We start from the raw sequence: 25,175 nt of genomic DNA on the forward strand, positions 1-25,175 counted from the left end.
CTGCTTTGTATAACAGGAGGTCGACTAAAATAAGTACTTTTAAATTCCCTCTGATCAAAAGACTGAGAGACGCCGTATCTCCCAGTGATCGAAGAGGACCCCGCTTTGTCTGGCCAACAAAGCGACTGTGAACCCGGAGGAAGAAACGAAGGAGCTTCTCCCCCGTCCCGCTGCAGCCTGCGGACAACTGCGCTCGTCAAGGCGCGTCCAGAAAGCCACTACTCGGAGCGCTCCGGACCAGCCCCGAGGCACCTCAAAGTAACGGGGTTCTCCCTTTTTATTTCTGTCTCACCAACAGGGTGTTTAGAAGTGCCTGGGCAGGCGTTAGAACTTTGTAGGTGTTTGTTAATGCTTTTATTCCACGACGAAGTTGGAATTATTTTGCTGAACATTTTCTTTGTATGTGCATGCATTTTACAATTGATTTTGCTGTGTTGATTTGTGATCCATCAAGAACCCCGCCATGGGTTACTGCTTCATTTCTTTTCATCTTTTTCCCTGCTTTCCCCCCTCTCTCTTTTCGCTTCTCATCAGTTTAATCTCTTTGTCCGAGCTCAAGTCGCGGGCTTTGCTTTAAACTCCCAGTTAGCTGCGCCCTCTCGAAGCGAGGCATTATCCCATCAGCGTAAGCGTGGTTACGGCATTAGGACCTCCCCTCATACGTCATCGTAGCAGCCATCTTGGGAGGGTGACGTGTATCTGAACTGTAGGTAGCTTAGCTGAACTAGCTTTTGGTAAGACATCAAAGCGTCCAGTGAGATTCCCGAAGCTGTTCTGTCTGTCAATGCTGATACGTGAAATGCCGGTGTTTTGAGGGCGGTGTAAACAACTGTGAGTTGAGTTAAGATCTGCTAACCGCTCATTTTAATCCATTGTTTATTTTTTTTTTGTTTTGTTCTTTTATTTCCACATATATATTTTGCATGTTTTAGTTTAGTAATGAGTAAGAATTCCAAAGTTGTTGAATCAGAGAATTACTGTAACAGGGAATTGCTTTTGGTTCAATAAAACCAACGACTGCGGAATAGACATTGTTTTGTGTTCAGTCCAATTCACAGTTGCCTGGGTATTCAGAATTCAGAGCTAACCTCCTTTGGAGTTAACATCTGATATTAATATAGAGACAATATCATTGGATGGTGATAAGGAATAAGGATTTAAACTCTAATTGCAGTTACATTGGGGTTCTCACAGCCTGCTGGATAAACCTCGTCGGTTAACAGTCCGACCTGATCATTTATTCCAGCATAAGTCAGTTCATAACAGCAAATTAACTAATGCATTAGTGGTATAAATACTTACAAGCTTATAGCTAACATCACCACCATTTGAACTTTATTTGTTATAGCGGAAATTTGAGTTGAATGATTTATTATTTAAATTATAATACCAAATTATAATTAATAATAATAATAAGCATATTCAACCAGCTTATGGCATAACAGTCCTCTGTGATAATCTGACATGTTGACCGTCACAAGTTCAGTTGAAAATTATATTCCTCTGAATTACCATGTATACCTTCCTTAATAGTTTATTGCTGTTTCCTGAACTGATGTTCAACAAGTCTCTGCTTAAAAATGTGTAAAATTAAAGGCTGGTTCACACAGCAGGATAAATTGGCCTATTTTTGCCCCGATCTACCCCTTCTGACAGGTCCCGTGTTAAAAGTAATCTGGTCTGTTCGGAAAGACCTCGGGACTGCTCCGACCTCAAATCAGAGATATTCAACATGGTCGATTGTCTAGGCCTGTTGAATGTAATGTGTAGCTGATCAGAAAGCAAGGTGAGGGAAATCCCGAGAGAAAAAAACACAGCTCACCTCCATATCATACTGCAGCAAACATAAAGCCCCTGTTCACACTGTCTCCCGTCTTTTAACTAACACCCTTTTTAAAGTTATTTCTGTTCAAATTAGTCCACAAACTATCACCATTATACTTCCTCATCATCTATGTTTATTTATTCTGGATCTTGAGAGGTTTTGTGAGATTTCTGATCTGATATCTGAATGATCCTGAGTGAAATCTATTTGTGTTGTGTGTTGCGCTTGCGGTTTGACCGGACACCACACACAGTATGAACAAACCTGTTATTTTTTATCGTTAAGCGCGTTGTCCCTCAGGCTTTGACAATCGACCGACAATTTTAGAATCTTGCCATGTGAACCAGGCTCAAGGCAACTTTCAGTCCTTAGCACTACTGAGTTTATCACTGAAATATTCTGATTTTATATTTCAATAGTATAATGATCACAAGGAGAGTTAACTTTGAAGATGATCTAGAAACAAACCAAAAAAAAAAAAAAAAAACGCTTTCAGTAAATCCATTGTAAATATGTAGAAAGGTATGTTTTTTCATCTAGTCCCTGTTCTACAGAGACGTGCACAGAATTTACAGCCAGCCATAAGCTTGTTAGTTTTGAGTGACGACGCTTCGTTTTGCCGGAGACTTTTCTTCAGCAGTATTTTCCTCTTCTTTAGTGTTGGTGAGGGCATACGGTCTTTTCTGACAACATCTGGAACAAAAAACAAATTCACATTAATCCAGTCAAACTACTGACTCATGAAAAAAGATGGAGGTTATTGTTGCCTCTCTTAATTTGCTTGAATCAATACACATTTTTTCCCATAACACTCAATTTTATTTGTTATGTGTTTCTGAAAGGGCCACACCCAAGCTTTATGTTACTGTTTTTTCTTTAAACTGACATATTTGATGTCAATTTAGATTTTTTACAGTTATCATTTAGGTTTGCTGGTGTATCTTAATAAAGTAGAATCTCATTGAAATAAATTAAGCAAGCAACTTCAAAACGTATTGATAATCGTACTATTGTTGAGCTGTACCTGCAAGTACGTCCAAGTGTTATTTCTGTTGCCAATGATTTGTGGTAAGCTTTGAAGTAACTTTTCTACACTAACACACTTCCCACTCTGCTGACCGGAAAACAGCAACAGAGCGCGATGCTACAAGTCCTATAGCTGTTCTATCAAGAAACAGATCATACATGTACGTATAAGACTGTCAAGAAATAATTTAATTTATGTTTCTTCTAGGGTGTGTTTTTGCTGAAACATTAAAATATGTGAGAGGGAAAAATACAGCTTTTTTTAAATAAATCAATAAAAATGTCTAAGAAATATATACATTACAATATTTCTCTGACAGAGATGTAGGAGATGTTTTTTTGTTGTTGTTTTTTACCCAGGGAAGCTTTGCATTTGACTGATGGTGTCCGGCAGAGGCATCCCAAAGCTCTCAGGGAGTAGGAGACTCAGAAGTCCAGTCAGAGTTGTGAGGCTTCCCACTAAGATGTAAAGCAGGGAGACGGAATAGGTTCCTGCGGGGTAACATCAAATGAGAGATTATGAGACAAAAAATTATCTACATTAAGTGGCAAAGCTATCCAGCTGCTAAAAACAAATGAAAAACAGAACAAGTAAAGTGGGTAATTTCAGATACACTTTTATTTTTTTAAACCAAATGTGTGGTTTTATACCATGTTAAAAAGAGAAGTAGTTTAGATGAGGACAAAATTGCATAAAAAGGTGACTCTGTATGCAAAACCTCATTTGGATGCCCACAAACTGAAATGTCTTGAATTGAGAAGGTTTCGATCAATGAACAAAAAGGTGAGCTAGCCAAATTATTGTCTTTTGCCCACAAAACCAGTTGAGCTAGCTTCTAGTCTCCTGTTTTTATGTTAAAGTGTGTTACTTTACCTAAAAGCTTCATTAAATCTAAATATGTGAGCGAGATAATTGTGTCTTCGCTTGAAACAGTAACAATATACCAAATTGTTTTGTTACAAGCATAGACTTTAATGATGCTATACAAACAAAGTAATGCATAACATGGAAAGGGAAGGAAAATGGCACAGGGTTTTTATCTTATGAAATTCTTTTTTTTTCTCTATTAAAATTAGTCCACAAACTATCAGCATTATTGTTCCTTGTCGTCCACGGTTATTCAGTCTAAACTCACGTTTAATCTTGAGAGGTTTTGCAAGATTTCCCGTCTGTCACCTGAATGATCCAGAGTGAAATCTGATCGTGTGTGGTGTGTTGTGCTTGCCATCTGACTGGACAACACACACTGTACACGCAAACCTGTTATATCTGCATTTTTTTTATCGCTACATGTGGCATCTCTCAGGCTTTGAAAATCGGCTGACTATTTTAAAATCTTGCCGTGTGAACCAGCCTTAAGACAGAAAAAAATTCCATTAATAAAAAAATTACATCACACTTATACTTCCAATGTCAATGGTCTTAAATCTATAATTGGTAATCCTGTTTAGAAACGCTTTTTGTTACACTGATTGAAATGGTCCTTCAATCCTGAGAGTAGTCAATACTCTTCAGAAAAGAAATGAGAGTAAAATAAGATCTCTGTGACAACTGCAGGCCTTTAAAAACTGCCATTCGGTCCGAATTGGTGAGAGGATTGGCCCTGTCCACGGCTCCCTCTGTCACCTGAGTTCGGGGTATCACCTTGTCTATCGGTTGTCCCACATGCCTATCATTGTGATGCGCTCACATAACACCAATGTGCGTGCACGCTCCTTGCTAGTTTCTGCATGTCGTCTGCGCATGCGTACTTTTAGTGTTTATGCATCCAGTTAGCTTTGGTGTTAGCCGTTCATTGTAACTCCACTGCTCTCACTGTATAGTTTGGCCGAGAGTCGCAAGAAGCAAACTGTCTTACAAGTTTATGAGAAGAAGAGGAAGGCCTCAGAAGAAAGAAGTAAGACCAGAGTGGATATGGGAGATTTTTTCACATGACCCCCCCCCCCCCCCCCCCCCCCCCCCCTGAGGAGCAGAAGAGCAGGCAAGACGGTCTTGTGCATGTACAGTTGTCCAAAAAGGGACTTGGGCTTTTCTTTATTATATTTCCAGAAAAATCACATACTCTACCTTTTAATGAAGTAAAGTAATCGATGAAAGGTTGCCATATCTGAAATTCCCTCTTAGTCTAAACTTATTTTTCAGTTTAAAAAAAAGACATAACATATCTTAGCCAAAATCCTGCAGCTGGAGGGTTAGGCACTTTCCAGGACAAAAAAAATAAAGAAGTAAAGGCAATAATATCCTTCGCCTTTTGTATAAGATTTATAATAGAGCCCCCAGTAAAACCAGAAATGGCCACTAGGGGACAAGGTTGTACTGTAACATTCAACACACTGGTAAGCACATCACAGTAAGACCAGTAAGAATGTAGTGACAGACAGATGGAAAACACATTAGATAGATCATAGGGGAAAATACTCCATCTCTCACACAGGTCAGAGACGCTGCGAAATATTTTAGATAATCTTGATTTTGACCAATGAAATCTATATACTGTTTTAAACTGAATAAGGGAAAGTCTTGCACGTGATGTTGAGGTACAAATCCTTTCACTAACTTTTTCCCAATAACCTTCCCCAAATTTAAGACCCATCTGCTTCTCCTTAATGGTGCCTTAGTGTAAGGTTTCAACTTAAATAAATCCTGCCCTGAGTGTTTGGGGGGTTTCCATGGGAAATAAAAAGGATATGTGGGTAAATAATTTAAAGAGGACAAATAGCTAAAACCAAGGAATGTGTTATCTCTAAAAAGGTCATAAAAGCATTAGATACCTTTTCTTGCCCATATAGAAACACAGATAGAGTACAGAGATGAAGGAGGAAAGAGACAATTATTCCATATTGTCTAAAGGTTGACTAAAGGCAATTAGGCTGCAGGGGAAGTAGGACAACGAACTGGCAGTGGCTGGAGGATAACAGAATCTAACAGGAAATATGAAAATAGCCAGACACAAGGAAACACCTAACTAAACTGAAAAATGAGCAGGCAAAAGATACGGACCTAACAGAACTACTGAAATAATAAAGAACAGAAGTACACAGAATGCACTCACATCATAAATGCTGAACAGAAAACTAAACTAATGACAAGGGTCTAAGCAGAAACCGTACTAAAGGTGCAAACATCCACTGGAGGATCCCCAGGGAGCTACAAAAGTAATCAAAGCTCTGGTGATCCTGACAGATTGAGCTTCAACATAACACCAAAGAGCCTGAGGATCCTTCAGCCACCAAATATACTTCTTGATATTAGCTGCCCAGTAATAAAACATTGAGTTAGGTAACGAGAGACTATCGCTGTACCTACTCTGCTGTAGTAAAGTCATCCTAACCCTGGGTGTCTTGTTCAACCATATAAATGAAGAAATCATCTGATTTACCCATTTGAATAAACATTTATGCAAATACATTGAAAGAGATGAAGACATTTAGGTGCAATATTCATCTTGGCAATATCAATCCTACCAAGAAGAGATGCAGGAAGGTTTGCCCAACTTTGAAAAGCCAATCTTGCATGGGTTAAGAAAGGAGTAAAATTTGCAGCATGCAACGCTTTGAATGAGCAGAAAACATGCACTCCCAGATACTTAAAGCCAGAGAGAGCTAGATGGATAAAAAGGTCAGATTGACTAAGCTTCTGCACAGCTTTGTTTATTGGAAAACATTTACTCTTTTCTATATTAATTTTGTACCCAGAGAAAGAGCCAAAGTTCATGAGTATTGCATAATAAGAGCAAGGTGAATTTTAAGGTTTGAAACATACAATAATAATAAATTGTCCGCATATAGGACAACTCTGTTCTCTACACCACCATGTGTAACCCCTTGAAACAGCAGAGAGGTTGTGTGTACAGATGACAATTGTGCGGTTTATAAAGGTTGTATCAAAAAAATTTAATTATAACAGAAACCACATTTTCTCAAAACTGCAAAAAGGTATCCCCATTCAACTCTGTCAAATGCCTTTTCGGCATCAATAGAAATTACCAGAATATTTGGAATACATTATATTAAAAAAGGGTAAGAATACTGACAAACGAATGGCTTCCTTCGATAAAGCCTATTTGTTCACTTGATATTATCAAAGAGAGAACTTTTTTTTTTTCCAAACGGGATGCTAACAGTTTAGAAAAGATTTCAAAGTCAACATTAAAAAGGCTTATAGGCCAGTTGGAGCCGCTACAAGTAGTATCACTACCCTCTTTATACAGTAGAAAAATAGAAGCCTGTTTTTGTGTTAGAAGGAGAAAACCTAATTTCTGACTCCTCAAAAACTGTGCACATTGCATGACAAATAACCATCCGAACCACTTGACTGCATATCTGATTAATGCTCTTCTTGCCTGGCCTGTCACTTTAGCTGGACAGCAATGCATCAGTAGTTTTGCTATTGCACAATGTTCTTCCTATTGTCAGATGATGGAACAATACATCATGAGCTTTTGTATTATAACCTATTCCTGCTTCTGGTTTGCTCTTTGATCTTCATGATGTTATTTGTTCACTAATATTCTAAAAATAAACTGACATCTTCACAGAACAGCTGGATACTGAGATTGAGTTACCTGGGCTCTGTCATAGTTAAATGACTCATGAGGGCAAATAGATGCAGTAGATTTTATTTAGGAGCAAAGAGGCTTAATACACATCCTTAAAAATGTAAACACTACATACTGTTTGTCCTTCCCCTGGAATTGTGCTACTTTCTGTTTGGTCTAGCACACAAAATGAGCTTAAGTTTGAGGTTGTGACATGAAAAAAATAGGCAAGGTTCAAGGTGTATGAATACTTTCACAAAGCACTTTAAATCAAAGACTTGAGGTTTTGTCTAACCTTTTTCCAAAACTAAGGGAGTTTGATGGCACTTACGTAAGTAAATGAAGTATGGAGCAAAAAGGGTGCCAATTCTGGAGGCTGTGGAGCAGGCACCAACAGCTGTAGTCCTCAGCACAGTTGGGTACAGCTCTGCTGTGTAGGCGTACAAAATAGCAAACACAGTCGACACAAAAAACTTCCCCATCATCTCAAAAGTTATGGCTAGAAAAAACAAATCTGCAAGAAAAGAAAATTTAAAACCGATCAAGATTAGAAACTTGCAAACACCAATGGTTAGTGTAAAGGTTTATAAGCTTTAACGTCATACGTGCTGGTACGAGCTGTATGATGAATATAAACAATCCTCCTGCAAAAAGCAATGAGCAAAGACTGAGCCGTCTGGAACACCAGCGAAACATGAGCCACGACAAACCGTAGGCTGGCAACTCTACCACCGCAGACAGGAAGCAATTGAAGAATGGATTTCCATGGAGGTTGGTCGTGTTCAGGGAAAGCGCATAGTAGGAGATGGTCATGGTGTTCCTGTTGGGGAGGAATTTGAAGCACACATGACAGAGTGTTTAGTTAAAAAGAAAATAAGTATTAATGAATTATTTCTGTTTTTATTTCTCCCACAATTGGACTGTTAGCATTACCCAGTGGAATTTGGAGAATGAGTGGAATTACAAATGAGTGGGATCAAGGATGAAGTGTGCCAAGAATTGAGAATTTGGAGATGAGTGGGTCGAGAAGGGCTACAGAGGATTAGATTGTTCTGGGATGAGGAATATTAAGAAAGGCTGGGATAAGATCGGACATGGATGTCAGTTGTGTATGAAAAGGGGGAATGAGTAAGGCAAATTATTAGGAATAGTCATGACCAGATGGCTATGACTATTCCTAATAATTTGATATACTGAGTCGGGAAAGCAGAGTTTATAATTCAAAAAAATATGAGGAGCCAATTGGAAGATTCCGCAGTAATGTTAAAGTAAAAAATCTGAAGACTGAACCTTATTTTTCTAAATGTCAAGAGGCTTTTTCAACCGTTCATCTAAAGCACAACATATTTGACCAGCACTAGAGAAGGACTGCAATTTAGACAACAGTAGATGTGTATATAGGAAGGAAGAGTCTGTATCTCCAGCACACTAACTACTACAGTGGGGAAAATAAAAGGCTAAACATGTAGATGTTTTTATTTCTGTTTCCAATGACAGTGAAGACATGAAAAAACTGAACTCCAACTTTAACATGTCTCCCTACTTCACCATGGCTGTTTCAAGTGGAGCATTAAAGTGTTTTAACAGTGCTGTTTCTCTCTCATTCACTGTAAATCAGGTGAACGACGACAGAAGTCTGTGCAAAGAACTGTACTATTCAGATGTAGTCTGCAGACCTGGGGTCAGTCTGTCAAAAGAGCGACATCCAAAAGCATGCAGGTTACATGCAATAAAGGTCCTCATCCATCATAGTGACAGCAGTTATAATCCCTTTAAATAAGCTTATAACAAAACATATAGTGAAGATGGCACGAACAGGCAAGAATATGTGTTTCTATCAGGGGTTGAACTTCAGATCTCTCATATTGAAAGACTGGGACTTAATCCTTAAACTGGTATTTGGGTGGGATGGTACAAAGGTTGTACTATTTGGGGGGGAGGGGTAGCTTGTTGTGCAGTATCTGGGTAAGAAGACACTTTTTTATCAACAAGGACAAGATGATCATAAATGGTAATAAGAGGAGGTGGATTATGTTGTAAATATTGAGATTTCAACATGTTTCCAAAATTTCTACACCTTTTCTTTTTTTCTTTTTGTTTGTAGCTCATTTTACATGTCTTCAATTTTTATTAGTTTAAAGACTAACCTTGTGTTATGATTTAGCTTTTTGTTTGTTTATTTTGGACTTTTCTTGGATCAGCCTTCACATCTCAGCCTCTCTCCAATCAGCTCAGTCTCCTTCCAGCCAACACCTTGCTGTTAATCAGATCCACCTGCTGCACTAATTAGTGAACGCTGGTCTCCTGCCTACAAATACCTGCCTCAGCCAACTCATCTGGGCCATAACGTTTATTTTCTTCTCGTCTCATCCAGTGTGATGAGTTCTGCCTCTACCAGTTCCTAAGTGCTCAGCCAGCTGGACTCTTCTGTTAAATGTCGCCAGGGTCTGCGTGCTGTAGTGCTGCCTGTTTCCCCGTGAGTTCCAGCTGCTTGCTCTGCCCGTTCTGGTGGTTCCCCGGTCCACATTGCCTGTTCTGGCCTGTCACTACCTGCATCCTCTGTTCTCCTGCTCTTCCCTGCCAAGTCTGGTTCTGCTTGTCTGCCTCACCTGCCACTATTCACCCCTCACAATAAAGCTTTTTAAAAGAAACATAACTCTGTGTCCGGCTGAATATCGGGTTCACCAGTAATAATCATTACACGTTTAGTTTCTTTGGGTTACTACCAACATTGTATGAAGTTTTGAAACTACATTTAACAAAATTAAGAACCATATCATAGCAAAAAGTAATTTTCTATATCTATCTCCCAGCTGTATGTCAGGTTAAAAGAAGAACCCTAATGCCTAGATAGCAAAAGCAGACATGGCCAGATAAGATCAGATGTAGGCCAAGGTGGTTAAAAGCATTGTTTTTCAAGCACGAGCATGGCCAAGATTGGAAAAAGCGAATGTAGCAAACAAACCGTGTAAGTTGAGTAATTCTGCTGCATGCATTACTCAATACATGCAGCAACTAGTTAACAATAATACTAATGTTACCTATGGTACATTCCTTGCTAGTTAGTATATGCAAGGAACAAACCCAAACCTCTTTCATTTCTGTGCACATGTTGTTCTCACTATGGCTTCCCACATATTTATAAGAAATCTTTAGAAAAGGCCAAGTCAGAGAGAATATATTTCATGTTCAGGGTTGTCATTTGGCACCTAATGATCTGTCTACTTCAACTCCAGTAGTCCAGGTTCCTGGAGCTTTTAGATGTGTCCTTGGTCCAACATACCTGAATCACATGGCTGAATAAAGTATTCGGTATGCAGTCAAGTTCTCCAGAGTCCTGCTAATGACCTGTTTGTTTGACTCAAGTTTGTTGGAGCAGAGACACATAAAACATATTTACTATATGAAAGTGAGAATTAATGTAATAGATATGAATGTAATAACTTATTCTGAATGATTTCTGATGACATCTATAATAAGGTCTACAATGTTTTTGTTTTGTCTTGTGGACCCCGGGAAGAGTAGCTGGTCCCACTTTTGGTGACAGGTAACGGGGATCATTTTAACAATAAACAATAAACCTGCCCTCTAAGACTGAAGTTAAAGACCCCTTCAAGGGTCCGAGGGTTATAGTATCAACAAAATCTGAAAATCTGGGAACTAAAACATTTTGTTAGGCTATAGCTTAAAGCAATGGTTTTAAAACCTTGTCCTCAGGACCCACTGTCCAACATGTTTTCGGTATATCCCTTCCTCCACACACCTGGCTTAGATAAACTGGTGATGAGGATGCCTCTGCAGCCTTTGATGGCTGCTGAGGAGGTAATGCAATCATTTGATTAAGGTGGAATTGAGCAGAGGCACATCTAAAACATGGAGGGCAGAAGGTCCTGAGGACCAGGCTTGAAAACCACTGGTTTGAAGAAATAAAGTTGTCCACTGGTGCTGTACTGCCACAGTACTGTGGCTGTTAGTGGTTATAAAGTGCTTTAGTCACCAAGGAGAGATGCAGAAAGGTGATAAATTACTAAAGAGACCTCTTAAAAAATAGTTCCTCCCACTTCTGAGATGCTGGTTATTCCCCTGATATAATGTAAGTTGCCTCATGTGATTATTGTGCAGGATATAATACCCTTTTGGCGATTTGCTCTTAGCAAAGCAACACTAGCATAAAAAGCTGATATAAGTTGCCAGATTAGTCTTGGCTTGGGCAAGTGGCCTGCATTCAGCGGGTTAAATGTAGATCAAAACCCCAGTGGTCTTCATGAGAGTGGATGGCTGTCCTCCTTTAGGTTCCGCACCATGACTATCTTTTACTGTGAGCCAAAATGCTTCTAAACAACCAAATTTGTCTCACTTATATAAATAAAGGAAATGTGATGTAGGCACTTATTGGTTTCCTTTAAAAGCTTTATAACTTTTGAAAAGCCTTGGCTTAGCGGCATATGCTTGTTAACATCTAATCTTCTTTCCAGGTGGACAGTTTAAGATCAAAAGGAGACACACCACTTATGTAAGTTTGTAAAACCATAAAAACTTTTTTTTTTTTTTTCAGAACGGAACAAGTAGAAGCATGTAGCGTAATTACTCGAAACCAGATTTTGAGCTCTGCCACAGGCATCAAGAAAATCAATATGTTTATATCTAACCGGCTGAGTTTTATAGCAGTTGATGTGAGAACTTTAACGAACAGGTTCTGATCACGTAACGCTGCATTTGCTGTTAATTCTCATTCATTCAAACTGTGCATGTCTGCCATGAAAAACATCAACGGAGACAATTTAAGACAAACCAGACAAGCCACATCGTGACAGAGAGCCATCGGATGTTCGGAGAACGGAGAAGATCAAAGATGTTGTGGGCCTTCGTCTCTTCGGTCTTGCCTCCAGTCTGTGACAAAGTAGAGTTTAGCCACTTACTGAATACCTCTATTTATCGTACACCTGCATAGAGTGCAGACTTGCTAGTCATTACGTACCTGCAGAAAGAGAGAGAGAGAGAGAGAGAGAGAGAGAGAGAGAGAGAGAGAGAGAGAGAGAGATTCAACAGATAATGGTGGGTACAGCTTTCAAGGTTGTTTACGCAGTTGGGGAACTCTCACCTTTAGGGGTCTAAAGATGACAGCTGGAGGTTCAATATTGTTTATCTTGGCAGCGTTTTGGATTATGACCTCAGCTTCTTCGATTCTACCCTGAGAAAGCAACCACCGAGGAGACTCGGGGATGAACCTGCCTCATTTTGCAATCGTGGGAGCAGAAAGAGAGAAAATGAAGTCATTAGCATAGATGTTAAGCTTTTATCACCACATTATGAGTTTCTTTGATGCTTGTTTTGCACAGCCATAAATACACAGCATTGTGAGAAGTATTGCTATCAAAACAGAAACTGAGTTCAACAACATTTGTATGAAAATTAGGTGTTCAAACTTGCTTTATATCACCTAAAAGCCTAACCATTTTTAGATACATATACCAATATAAATCCACTGAATCATTTGTTGTTGTTTTTCTGTATATGAGTCAATCAACACACAAATCATTTGTATTTATAATTTGAGGCAGCATATACATCGACAAATAGCAGAATGCGTTCATTTTGATCTGGCAACAGATCATGTTACTTCTCTGAGCAACTGTTTAACCCATGTACAAGTTAAAAAAATACTGATTTTCTTTTGCACTAAAGTGCAGCAAAGGTTGCTTATCCTAGAGACTGAGAACAATGGGAGCTGTTAAGGGGGTGGTCATCTCAGTCTATGATTAAGCTTTAATGCACAGCAATGTTCTGCAGCTACGGAAAAGAGTATTTTATCTTTTATGCAGCGACTTAATAGGATTAGCCAAATGTCCGGCGTCAATAAAAAGGAAGATTTAAACAATTCCGTGGGGAAAGTTTTTCAATTGACAACCAATGGCAGCATACGTTTTGAGGAGTTTGTTGGTAAGTAAATCCCTGTTTATTCACAACTGTCGCATAGCTTAAGTCTGCCAAACATTAAATTAGGAAACAAATAGTAGTTGACAGTAATGTTAACAGAGGCCCAACATGTGTTTAGACATAAAGGTTAGCATTTTGCTAATCTAATGCAAATTCATTACTTCTTGATAATTTGCATTTGTGTGTTAATAACTTTGTTGGACAGTCACAGAACATAAAAAAGGGTCTGTCTCAGGTGGGTATTAAGTACTTTTAGGCCAAAAGAGTGAGTATGCCATCTGCTGAGAGTAGGGTGAGAGCAGAAGAAGGCTGCGGACCAGAGGCTGGTCAAGAGCAGGGCACCTCCACTCCTTCGTCATCAGGTCAGAAATCTGTAATGCTGTAAAGTTGGAAATGTCTGATATCTAGTGAGATGGCATGTACGTTCACTGGATTCTGACTTTTCATAGTGATAAGATTTACCATAACTTTAATGCTATGGCCCTAATTTTTAATTTTTTCGTATATCATCAAAAACAGCTTAGCTTAAAATAAGTAAAAATACTGTCTTATATACGACATGATTTTGACTGAACACATGCTCATGTCCCCTCCCTGGGCTGCCACCTTACCGTGGTGGAGGGGTTTGAGTGTCCCAATGATCCTAGTAGCTATGCTGTCAGGGGCTTTAAGCCCCTAGTAGGGTCACCCAAGGCAGACAGGTCCTAGGTGAGGGACCAGACAAAGCGCAGCCCAAAATGCCCCTTATGATGAATAAGATTATTGGACCTCGTGTTCCCTCGCCCGGACGCGGGTCACCGGGGCCCCACTCTGGAGCCAGGCCTGGAGGTGGGGCACGTTGGCGAGCGTCTGGTGGCCGGGCTTTTGCCCATGGAGCCCGGCCGGGCTCAGCCCGAAGAGGCAACATGGGTCCCCCTTCCAATGGGCTCACCACCTGTCGGAGGGGCCAAAGGGGTCGGGTGCATTGTGCAACGGGTGGCAGTAGAGGGCGGGGACCTTGGCGTTCCGATCCTTGGCTGCAGAAGCTGGCTCTTGGGACGTGGAATGTCACCTCTCTGGTGGGGAAGGAGCCTGAGCTTGTGCGCGAGGTTGAGAGGTTCCGACTAGAGATAGTCGGACTCACCTCGACGCACCGCTCTGGCTCCGGAACCAGTCTCCTTGAGAGGGGCTGGACATTCTTCCACTCTGGAGTTGCCCATGGTGAGAGGCGCCGAGCTGGGGTTGGCATACTGGTTGCCCCCCATGTCGGTGCCTGCACGTTGGGGTTTTCCTCGGTGAGCGAGAGGGTGGCCTCCCTCCGCATTCGTGTGGGGGGACGGGTTCTGACTGTTGTTTGCGCTTATGCGCCAAACAGCAGTTCAGATTACCCACCCTTTTTGGAGTCCTTGGAGGGGGTACTGGAGAGTGCCCCTCCTGGGGACTCCCTCGTTTTGCTGGGGGACTTCAACGCTCACGTGGGCAATGACAGTGGGACCTGGAGGGGCGTGGTTGGGAGGAATGGCCCACCTGATCTGAACTCGAGTGGTGTTTTGTTGTTGGACTTCTGTGCTCGTCATGGATTGTCCATCACAAACACCATGTTCAAGCATAAGGGTGTCCATATGTGCTCTTGGCACCAGGACACCCTAGGTCGCAGTTCAATGATCGACTTTGTTGTCGTTTCATCTGACCTGCGGCCGTATGTCTTGGACACTCGGGTGAAGAGAGGGGCGGAGCTCTCCACCGACCACTACCTGGTGGTGAGTTGGCTCCGTTGGCGGGGGAGGAAGCCGGTCCGACCGGGCAGGCCCAAACGCACTGTGAGGGTTTGCTGGGAACGTCTGGCAGAGTCCCCTGTGAGGTGGAGCTTTAACTCCCACCTCCGGGAGAACTTTAAACACGTCCCGAGGGAGGCGGGGGACATTGAGTCTGAATGGACCATGTCCCACGCCTCTATTGTTGAGGCGGCTAGTGGGAGCTGTGGCCGCAAGGTTGTCGGTGCATGTCGCGGCGGCAACCCTCGAACCCACTGGTGGACACCAGCGGTGTGGGAAGCCGTCAAGCTGAAGAAGGAGTCCTACCGGGCTTTTTTGGCCTGTGGGACTCCGGAAGCAGCTGATGTGTACCGGCAGTCGAAGCGGCAGGCGGCTCGGCTGGTCGCCGAGGCAAAAACTCGGGCGTGGGAAGAGTTCGGAGAGGCCATGGAGAAAGACTTCCGTACGGCTTCGAAGCGATTCTGGTCCACTATCCGGCGTCTCAGGAGGGGGAAGCAGTGCAGTACCAACACTGTTTACAGTGGGGGTGGTGTGCTGCTGACCTCGACTCGGGACGTCGTGCGTCGGTGGGCGGAATACTTCGAAGACCTCCTTAATCCCACCAACACGTCTTCCATTGAGGAAGCAGAGCCTGAGGACTCTGGGTCGGGTTCTCCCATCTCTGGTGCTGAGGTTGCCGAGGTTGTTAAAAAGCTCCTCGGTGGCAAGGCCCCGGGGGTGGATGAGATTCGCCCTGAGTACCTTAAGGCTCTGGATGTTGTGGGGCTGTGTTGGTTAACGCGGCTCTGCAATATTGCGTGGACATTGGGGGCAGTTCCTCTGGATTGGCAGACTGGGGTGGTGGTCCCCCTATTTAAAAAGGGGGACCGGAGGGTGTGTTCCAACTACAGAGGAATCACACTCTTAAGCCTCCCTGGTAAGGTCTATTCAGGGGTTCTGGAAAGGAGGGTCCGTCGGATAGTCGAATCTCGGATTCAGGAAGAGCAGTGTGGTTTTCGTCCTGTCCGTGGAACACTGGACCAGCTCTATACCCTCAGCAGGATTCTTGAGGGGGCATGGGAGTTTGCCCAACCAGTCTACATGTGCTTTGTGGATCTGGAGAAGGCATTCGACCGTGTCCCCCGGGGGATCCTGTGGGGGGTACTCCGGGAGTATGGAGTACCGGACCCTTCAATAAGGGCTGTCAGGTCTCTGTACGACCGGTGTCAGAGTCTGGTCCGCATTGCCGGCAGTAAGTCGGACTCGTTTCCGGTGAGAGTTGGACTCCGCCAAGGTTGCCCTTTGTCACCGATTCTGTTCATAACTTTTATGGACAGAATTTCTAGGCGCAGCCAAGGTGTTGAGGGGATCCGTTTTGGTGGCCTTAGGATTGCGTCTCTGCTATTCGCGGATGACGTGGTCCTATTGGCTTCATCAGGGCGTGATCTACAGCTCTCACTGGAGCGGTTCGCAGCCGAGTGCGAAGCGGCCAGGATGAAAATCAGTGCCTCCAAATCCGAGACCATGGTCTTGAACCGGAAAAGGGTAGAGTGCCTTCTCCGGGTTGGGGAGGATGTCCTGCCCCTAGTGGAGGAGTTCAAGTATCTTGGGGTCTTGTTCACGAATGAGGGGAAGATGGAGCGGGAGATCGACAGGCGGATTGGTGCAGCGTCTGCTGTGAAGCGGGCGCTGTACCGATCCGTTGTGGTGAAGAGAGAGCTGAGCCAAAAGGCGAAGCTCTCGATTTACCGGTCGATCTACGTTCCTACCCTCATCTATGGTCACGAGCTTTGGGTTGTGACCGAAAGAACGAGATCCCGGATACAAGCGGCTGAAATGAGTTTTCTCCGTAGTGTGTCTGGGCTCTCCCTTAGAGATAGGGTGAGGAGCTCAGTCATCCGGGGAGGACTCAGAGTAGAGCCGCTGCTCCTCCACGTCGAGAGGAGCCAGTTGAGGTGGCTCGGGCATCTGGTCAGGATGCCTCCTGGACGCCTCCCTGGTGAGGTGTTCCGGGCACGTTCCACCGGGAGGAGGCCCAGGGGAAGACCCAGGACACGCTGGAGGGACTATGTCTCCCGGCTGGCCTGGGAACGCCTTGGGATTCCTCCTGAGGAGCTGGCCCAAGTGGCTGGGGAGAGGGACGTCTGGGCCTCCCTACTGAAGCTGCTACCCCCGCGACCCAACCCCGGATAAGCGGAAGAAGACGGACGGACGGACATGCTCATGTTAAGTATTTTTTCATTTAGTGCTTTCAGACATCTTCCAGTGCGCTGCACAGAGTTCTATGCAGACATCAAAGGATGGCTCTGCTCCAGAAGGACCATATAGTATGCTTCTCATTCTTTAAATGGCCTTTAAATTCAATGAATTATTCACTTATTTTTTCTGCATGCCTTAAAAAGCAAAAAGTTGAGGGAGACTTGCTTCCTGTCATACTTCCGCCTGTCCAGCACCTGAAACTGTTATCCCGCTTCAGATCACCCGTACAACAGAGGTAAGGCAAGGAGGCGCTCCCGAGCTCAGGGAGGACAGTGGGAGATGAGAGCAAGAGGCCAGGCAGAGAGAGCACCGACCAGGGCAAAGGCGGTTGCCAGGAACCAGCTCTGGAGCAACAAGAGGAGGTTGGCTGATTTAACAGTCCTTTTAAGTGCTAAATTAAAATGGCTTTTTTCAGAGACATCAAAATATCATTCTAAATATCATTCTAAAAATTTGTTACTTCATCCAATGTCAACATAAATTTTTCTATATTCTGTTTTGATTGAAATAAGCTTTGTCTCCGCTGTGCTCCTTATTCACTGCGCTCTGTATGTCACAACAACAACCAGTGTCTGATTGGTTGAAGCAACATGAATTGAAAGAAAAGTTCCGATTTTTAACTTCTGCAAAAGTCATTGCGGTGCACTACTTCGCTCCTGAAAGTGCCTTTTGCATACGGATAATATGTAAATCGCTCGCTCAGGTTGCCTCATTCACGTTCAGTGTGAAAGCTTGCATCACAGACAAATTGTGACATCAATACATCACACAAAAGCCGGTACGGAGATTAGTGTCGGGGATGAAAATCACCTGGTTAAGTGAACAAAGTAAAGGAAAACCAGGCAGGGTCTTTACTTTTCTGAAGCTGGTTTGCCCACCTCTGCTTGTGTTCTGTCAAATATGTGTTAAAGCAGACATGTCGACAGATTTATTATGCCAGTGATTATGTTGTCGATCTGCTTCAGTAGAACGACAGCAGCCCTGGCCCAGTGATTAATGACTACACTCAGTGGTATGAGGAGTCTTGCATCAAGCGTAACACAAGAAAACCAACAGTACTGGCATTGCTTTTTTTTGGAGGAAACCGTGCATGCACAAACTAATTTTGATCAAATATCAGGCCATTGAGCTTGTGCATTCCTCTAAACATCTGTGGGCTGTCCCTGATGACGGATTGAACTTTGATACCAACTGTAAAACTGCATAAAAAGGCTCATCTGCATCAGTTTCTGTTTCACTCCCATTCGCTTTACCGCGAGTTTCAACTTCTTCCCTCTGGATGGAAATTCTTATTCCCCAAATGGAGAACTCAACGTCATAAAGATAGCTATCTTGCTGCAGCTGTTATTGAACAAGATGCAGAGACACTTTGAAAATGTAAATACCACCTGCAAAGCGATTTATCAAACCTGAGATTGACTGCGGGCTCAGTTTTTACATCTCTATTTAGGACAATTGAAAGTCTGGTGCAAACATGCATGCACAAATGTCTGCGGCCATTGTGGCCAGATTGGAGGCAGTGGTACCATTACAGACGATGGAAAGCAAAAGTATGTGCGCATGCAAAGATATTTGGACTGTCAGATATAACAACAGAATAATATTAGTGGAGTGGGTCCACCTGAAGTGCACATTCCTAACTTGTGGCAAGAGGGATTTTCTATTCCTGTCTCAATGTTCCTTAACTGATGAAGAATAGTTATTTTGTATCATATTATTATGGGTATACCTTGGTGTGCAATAATTTGGGTCAAGTGGTTGTTGTTAGGAATTGGTGGAGGTAAATCTAGCTGTTTTTTCAGAGTTTGAGACCACTGCTGTAAATCTGAGAGTGACTCCTTCCTGGACTAGAGTCTGTTAGGGAGGAGTCAGTATGTAGCTGTCAGTCAGCTTTTCCAGGTTTAATGATTGATATTACATTTTTTTAATTTAACTTTTGTAATTTTTACAAAACTACTTAGAAGTAAAATGCACTATAAATACTGTTTTTTTTAAATAATTATCATGATTTCATCCAAGGCCATTGCTTTATTTAATTTTATGGCCACTCTCAAACTGCCAGTAGCAGACGCAATTTACTTAATTTACTCAATTTATTGAATTGGTTTTATCTACTACGGACAGTTTTTGTAATTACCTGCTACATGCCCCTTTATTTCATGCGCAAAGTTTTATTTTGCACTTTTTTTTTGTTGTTGTTGTTTTTGCCTAAGCAATTTAGCCTTCCTGATTTGGAACCTATGTGGATCAGGCCTTTAATGGTCTATGCTATATATGCATATTTATTGTTTATGTATTTATTCTTATAATGATTTAACATGACTTGGTTTAAAAATTTGTTTTATCTTTAGATGAATCCTTCTTCTTGCATGTCCTGATTGGTGGAGCGTTGAGTACTTTTTTACAAATATGTGTTTCATGGGTCTGCTATGTGTTATACTTAACAGTGTGTGTGGGGTGTGTAAAACAGACATCATTCTTTTCTTATCTCCCAGAAAGCAAATCTACCTCTGGGAATTAATAAAGGAACCTGATTTTCCTCGTCACCTTCGCCTTACCCGAGTACCTACCAAAAAAGGCTATTTTCTCTAAGTTGTATCGTAGAAAGTTGGTGACCAGGTTTTTAATGGTAAAGACACTTCTTCAAAGGTTGAAACAGAAACATTTAGTTAAACAGGCACTTGCACAACACTAGCAGTACAACTGGTTTGCAGGGAAATCGCCTTAGGAAATTTGGTAGTTAAACTTTTAAAAGTACCACCCATTAACTGAATTCTAGGCTTTTTCCACACTGCCTGCCGAACAACATATCAATCAAGTTGGAGAAAATTGGAGAGTAAAAAAAAAAACATGAAAGAAAAAGCAACACCAAAAAAAAAAAACATACACGAAAACGCCTACCTACCAGAACAGAGGCAAAGAAAGACAGCCTGCCAACATGAAGCCAACTTGAAGCTGCCTCCAGTCTCTCATGAAGAATGCGAGCAGCGGAAGCAGCATGTAGCCCACAGCAAAGAACACAGACGCTCCAGCGGTGGAAAACAGCGTCCGAGCCCATGAGCCTAAGATTTCTGTCCCTGAATATGAAATTTCAAAACTTAAAACATGTGGGGGGATTGGGTAGAATAGGCTGGAAATATAGGAACAAAACATACCTAGAACAAATGCAACCAGATAATTAGAAATTTGTTCCACTCCAAGAAGAAAATACAAGACGAGAAACATGATCCAGTTTGAAGAGAAAATCTGAATCAGAGTTGTGACCACTTGCAGTCCTATGGTGCCAAACATCACTATTTTCCTCCCAAATCTGAAATGAAAACAAAACAGAGCAATCACTAAACAAGCTGGACTAAATGTAATATTCTTTATGATGTTGCATTGTTGTTTCATAAACAAGAAGTAATTACCGGTACTCCTCCACCTTTATGCACTGTAAGACCTTTAATATATACTGGTTACAAAAATAAAGTTCATTATGCCAGCCACTGTTCTAAGAGTACAAAGGAGTTAAGTTAGGTGTTTTCCCTTAACTTGGGAAACTTATGCATCATATATGAAGCTATTAACAATGTTATCTTCCTCTCCTTCTCCTCTCCTCTATTTTTGTCCCTTTTTCCCCCTTTTAGCATTTTGTCTCATCTTTTTTCTTCCTATTTTCTCTCTCCTACATTCTCGTTTTTTGGGTTCATTGAATGTGAAATAGTCCCAGAATAAAATCTAATAAAGCTTCTTGTATATATAAATCAAGCGGAGCAGCCCAAAATCTGTTGGGCTGTCTCTGGCATTAACACAACAATTCTTAATGCTACACTGCCAAACAGGACACGTGAAAAAAAAAGTATTTGAAGCTGTTAAGAGGCTTTTTTATTATAGGGGTGAATCAAAAATGACATGACATTACATGACTTTAGTGATTGACTTCAAAACAATATATTGCCCCAATTAGCTTTGCTATATAAGTTTCAAGGCCAAGATGAAATGCTTCTTTATTTTCCTCGTCACATATTTCTTATATCCTAATATACCTGAATTCAGCACTTTATATGGTAATACTAAACAAGTATATCATATTTATTAAAATCATATGTTGAGCTATACTTTATAAAGTCCAAAAACAGGTGACAAATATGTTATTTATATAAAAAAAAGATAGATTGTAGAAAAAAATATGTATAGGTTGACCACATGATTGAATGTAAAAAAAAAACACAATTTGAAATAATCTTACATGAATATTTTAGTTTTTTATGGGTCTTGTGTTGGATGGGACCAAGACATTGTTTAATCTATCAGTGTGGATCATCAAACCTAACATTTGATTGGTTTACCTGGTCAGTAAGTCCAATTCAGATCAATTGTTTCAAGTAAAGCAGCGCTGACTCTGCCTTCTGATTTTTAAAAGTGAAGCTTGTAGATAAAATATGAAGTGTTGTGGCATACGACTTTAAAATGTCCAAAGCATATGGTTTCCTTTCAATAATATATCTAATTAATAGCATCTTCACCAAAGGGTAATTTTAGTTTAAACCTAAAGGAGGCACTTCAAATCCAAAAAAAATTCTAAATTTTCAAAACATTTTATAATATGACCCAAAAAGAGTCGAAAGATATCGAAGCAGCACCTGGAGGGACTACATTCAATTTTTCTGCACTCCAAGAGAAACCAAATGCACAACAAAATGGATTTAGGGGCTAAAAAAGTGGACTTTGTATATGTCTCCTTTGGGAAAATATTAACACATTCAGGTAATGATTTGCTGTTTATTAGAGTTTTTATTAGAGACCTTCTTGAATTTTTACCTAAACCTTTTGTGGATTTTTACAGAATAAACAGATTCTTCAAAGCTATAAAATGGCTGTTGTTGTCAAGTGTTTCTTGAAATTAAAGAAACTTTCAGTGTAGTTCAGTCCCCATTGTGTACGACAAAAAACGTTGTTTACAACCTGTCAGAGAGCTGTCCTGAGACGAAGGAGCCTGCAAGAACACCCCCAAAGTAGACTGAAGAAGTGAATGGGTTCTTCCAGCTTTCATCACACACCAGGTTCCACTAGCAAACAATCAACAAAAATAAATTAAATTCATGTAGTAGGTCAACGATTAGGACAAGAAATGAAGGCAAAACCTAGTCTATCCCCAGGCCAAGTTTCTTGTCTTTTGGTTGAATAGCAATAAATTAATAACAAAAATTGTTGCAGGTTCTTTGAAAGAGGTAGTGGTAACCTTTATTGGATTTGTCTTACTGATCAAAGTGTCCTAAAGCACATCCTGTTGGCTGGTATATTTATAGACCAGTGCCTGTATTTAAAAAGAATCCTACGACTGAGAAGTAGCTCTTAGTGACGTAATTTTAGAAATAAAATCTTGAAATTAATTCCAAGGTATTTCTTCGAATTTTACCTCGGTAAGATGAAAGTTATTCAGAATGCACCCTAGACCTTATAAGAGAGCTTCTAAAGTGAAACAAATGTTAGGAGTAGTGAAGAGGACCTTTAACGAGCCTAAGAGTGTCTTCAGCAGGGAAGATGGTGGAATTATATAGAGCTGATTGGCTGATCCACCACCTAAACAGTGGAGGAAATGCGCACATAAACTTATTTAACAATCATATGATTAATAATATTAAAATTAGATAAACTTTATCTTCTCAATAAGGAAAATTAATTAATCAATAGGAAAACATTTTTGAATAATCGTGAATAAAAATTGTCAAAATGTACAAAGCGCATAGTAAAGAGGAATATTTGTATTATTTACAGAAATGCTCTCAATAATATACATTTTAGAAGAAAAGGTCACAGAAAATATATATATACATAATAAATCTGTTGGTTATATTATCCTGTGCACCTGTGCATAAATCCAGGAATGTAGTCACAAAGATTCTCAGAGTCCTCTCAGAGAGGCAAGGCAAGGCAAATTTATTTATATAGCACAATTCAGTACAGAGACAATGCAAAGTGCTTTACATGATTAAAATGAGAGCTCCTATCTTAGCCTAAACATTCCTACCTATAGGAGTCTCAGCCTGAGGGCGATCAGATATGTAGTTTCTCAGAGTGATGAGACGACATAAATGTTTAGCTTACTCAGAACGGAGTGATTAACCCCGTCGCGAGGTGTGACCTGTTACTACAAGAAAAACACAACTGGGCTCCTAGTAGCCTAATCAAAGGAGTGAAAGTAAACGATTTGACTGGGTTAAGAAATGTGTGACATGATAATGAAACTTAAGATTAATTAATTGTCACATAACAAATGTTTAAAAGCACATTATTTACATCCTCAGCATTAATTTGATTTGCTTATTTATTTCTACTTATTTTATCCCTTTGAGTGCGCACTTAGCATTTTTCTTGGATTGCCTGCTTGTACAAAGCGGTCCTACTTGGCAAAACGACCGACATAAAATGGAGAAAAAAAGGTGGAAAGAACCGGACAGGACAGCTGTGCAAATACATGGAATTTGAAGCACTTTGCCGCAGGTCAATGCATCCTTTTCCCTGCGCCGCCTCTGGGTGCTTTTACGCACCACCAGCCTGTGAGAGGCGCTCCGCGCAGTAGGTGATCAAAAGCGAGGAGATAGCGTCACACAAGCAAACTTCTAGATGGCCATTTAGCCTGCTGACATTATTATGCAATACAGAAAATACTTTGTCGCCTCTTTCATATATATTCTTTGTAAATTTATCCACTTTTATTCATGACTATATAAAATATTTCCTAATATTGTTTTAATCCTCGAGTAAATTACGCTACCCAAGCCTTTAACCTAAAACTAAAATTAATTTCCCTCTGTGGGGATGATAAAGTTTATCTTATCTACATATTAATACCTGTATGATTGTTAAAGAAGTGTATGGGCTCATTTCCTCCACAGTTTAGGTGGTGGATCAGCCAAACAGCTATCTCTGATTTCACCATCTTCCCTTTTACTTTGGGAGCTCTATATGACTAGGGTGCATTGTGGATAACCTTTATCTTACCAAGGTCAAATTCTAAGAAAAATCTTCAAATTCGGGAATTTCGAAGATTTGTTTCTAAAATGACGTCACTAAGAGTTACGTTTAGTCTTGGGGTTCTTTCTGAATACGGGCACTGTATTTTCTGTCTTGGTCTTTTTGTCACGTATCGAATTCCACTTTTTAGTGCCTATTCCACCCGTCCTTAACATAATGAACCACCATAAATTAATTATAATGAGTCTATAAAAAAAACTTCAAAATCAATTATGATTTTTGGATGTGTTGTGTCCCCGCCACAAACAGGGCATCTCTCTAAACAAAAGTTTTAAAAAAAAATATTCTAGAGGCGCCGTGGGCAGATCGAATAGGAAATCCACCCACCTCAGTCACAACAGTGGACGTATACACGCTGTGGTCAAACTCCCATCCGTCCAAGCAGCCCTCTGTGGGCACAGTGGACAGATTCACGTCCACTCCGGGTAGCAGACCCCTGTCCGAGTAATTCAGCAGGTGCTCCAGCTTGTATCTGGAGCACCTGCTGGGCACCGACGCGCCGCCGCGGCTCGCATCCTCCTCCAGCGGGATGCTGCTGTTCCTCCACGCCGCGCTCAGGTTCAGGTGCGCCGGCAGCAGGCAGCGGTGGGCCGGCGTGTCGACCAGAAACACCGCAGACAACGCGGTGAGCCCATTGGGGATAAAGCTCAGACAGAGGAAAAAAAAGACCCGCTGCTGGAAACGTCCCCATTCTCCCAGGAAGGAGGTCGCAGTCTCATAATCAGCGATTGTGCTGGTATCAGAAGTTAGAGCGGGCATGGCGCGGCAGAGGTATCACAGCGCAACTAAACAGGTTTAGGCTGAGGATCCCCGAAGTTGTGCTTTAGTACCAACTGC

At 41.4% G+C, this 25,175-nt stretch overlaps 1 protein-coding gene across 1 annotated transcript; it reads right to left on the reverse strand.

The window, feature by feature from the left end:
• Positions 1–1,518: 1,518 nt before the first annotated feature.
• LOC105937887 (solute carrier family 22 member 5) lies at positions 1,519–25,175 on the reverse strand. The gene is made up of 10 exons (XM_012879436.3): positions 24,666–25,175; positions 22,266–22,369; positions 20,474–20,628; positions 20,224–20,395; positions 12,491–12,617; positions 12,182–12,279; positions 7,995–8,209; positions 7,721–7,903; positions 3,208–3,343; positions 1,519–2,518 (listed from the first exon to the last, which is right to left on the reverse strand). The coding sequence occupies exons 1-10, from the start codon at positions 25,095–25,097 to the stop codon at positions 2,416–2,418; spliced, it is 1,725 nt and encodes a 574-aa protein (XP_012734890.2). The 5' UTR covers positions 25,098–25,175; the 3' UTR covers positions 1,519–2,415.

Source organism: Fundulus heteroclitus, unplaced genomic scaffold (assembly GCF_011125445.2).
Source record: "Fundulus heteroclitus isolate FHET01 unplaced genomic scaffold, MU-UCD_Fhet_4.1 scaffold_72, whole genome shotgun sequence".
Taxonomy (NCBI): Eukaryota; Metazoa; Chordata; class Actinopteri; order Cyprinodontiformes; family Fundulidae; genus Fundulus; species Fundulus heteroclitus.

Bases quoted from the DNA above. Each gene is read 5' to 3' on its own strand.
- LOC105937887 (XM_012879436.3), bottom strand. From the start codon at position 25,097: ATGCCCGCTCTAACTTCTGATACCAGCACAATCGCTGATTATGAGACT. The intron at 22,370-24,665 runs GTGGGTGGATTT...ATTGTTTGCTAG, and splicing joins CGTCCACTGTTGTGACTGAG to TGGAACCTGGTGTGTGATGA. The intron at 20,396-20,473 runs GTATGTTTTGTT...TTTCATATTCAG, and splicing joins TCTGGTTGCATTTGTTCTAG to GGACAGAAATCTTAGGCTCA.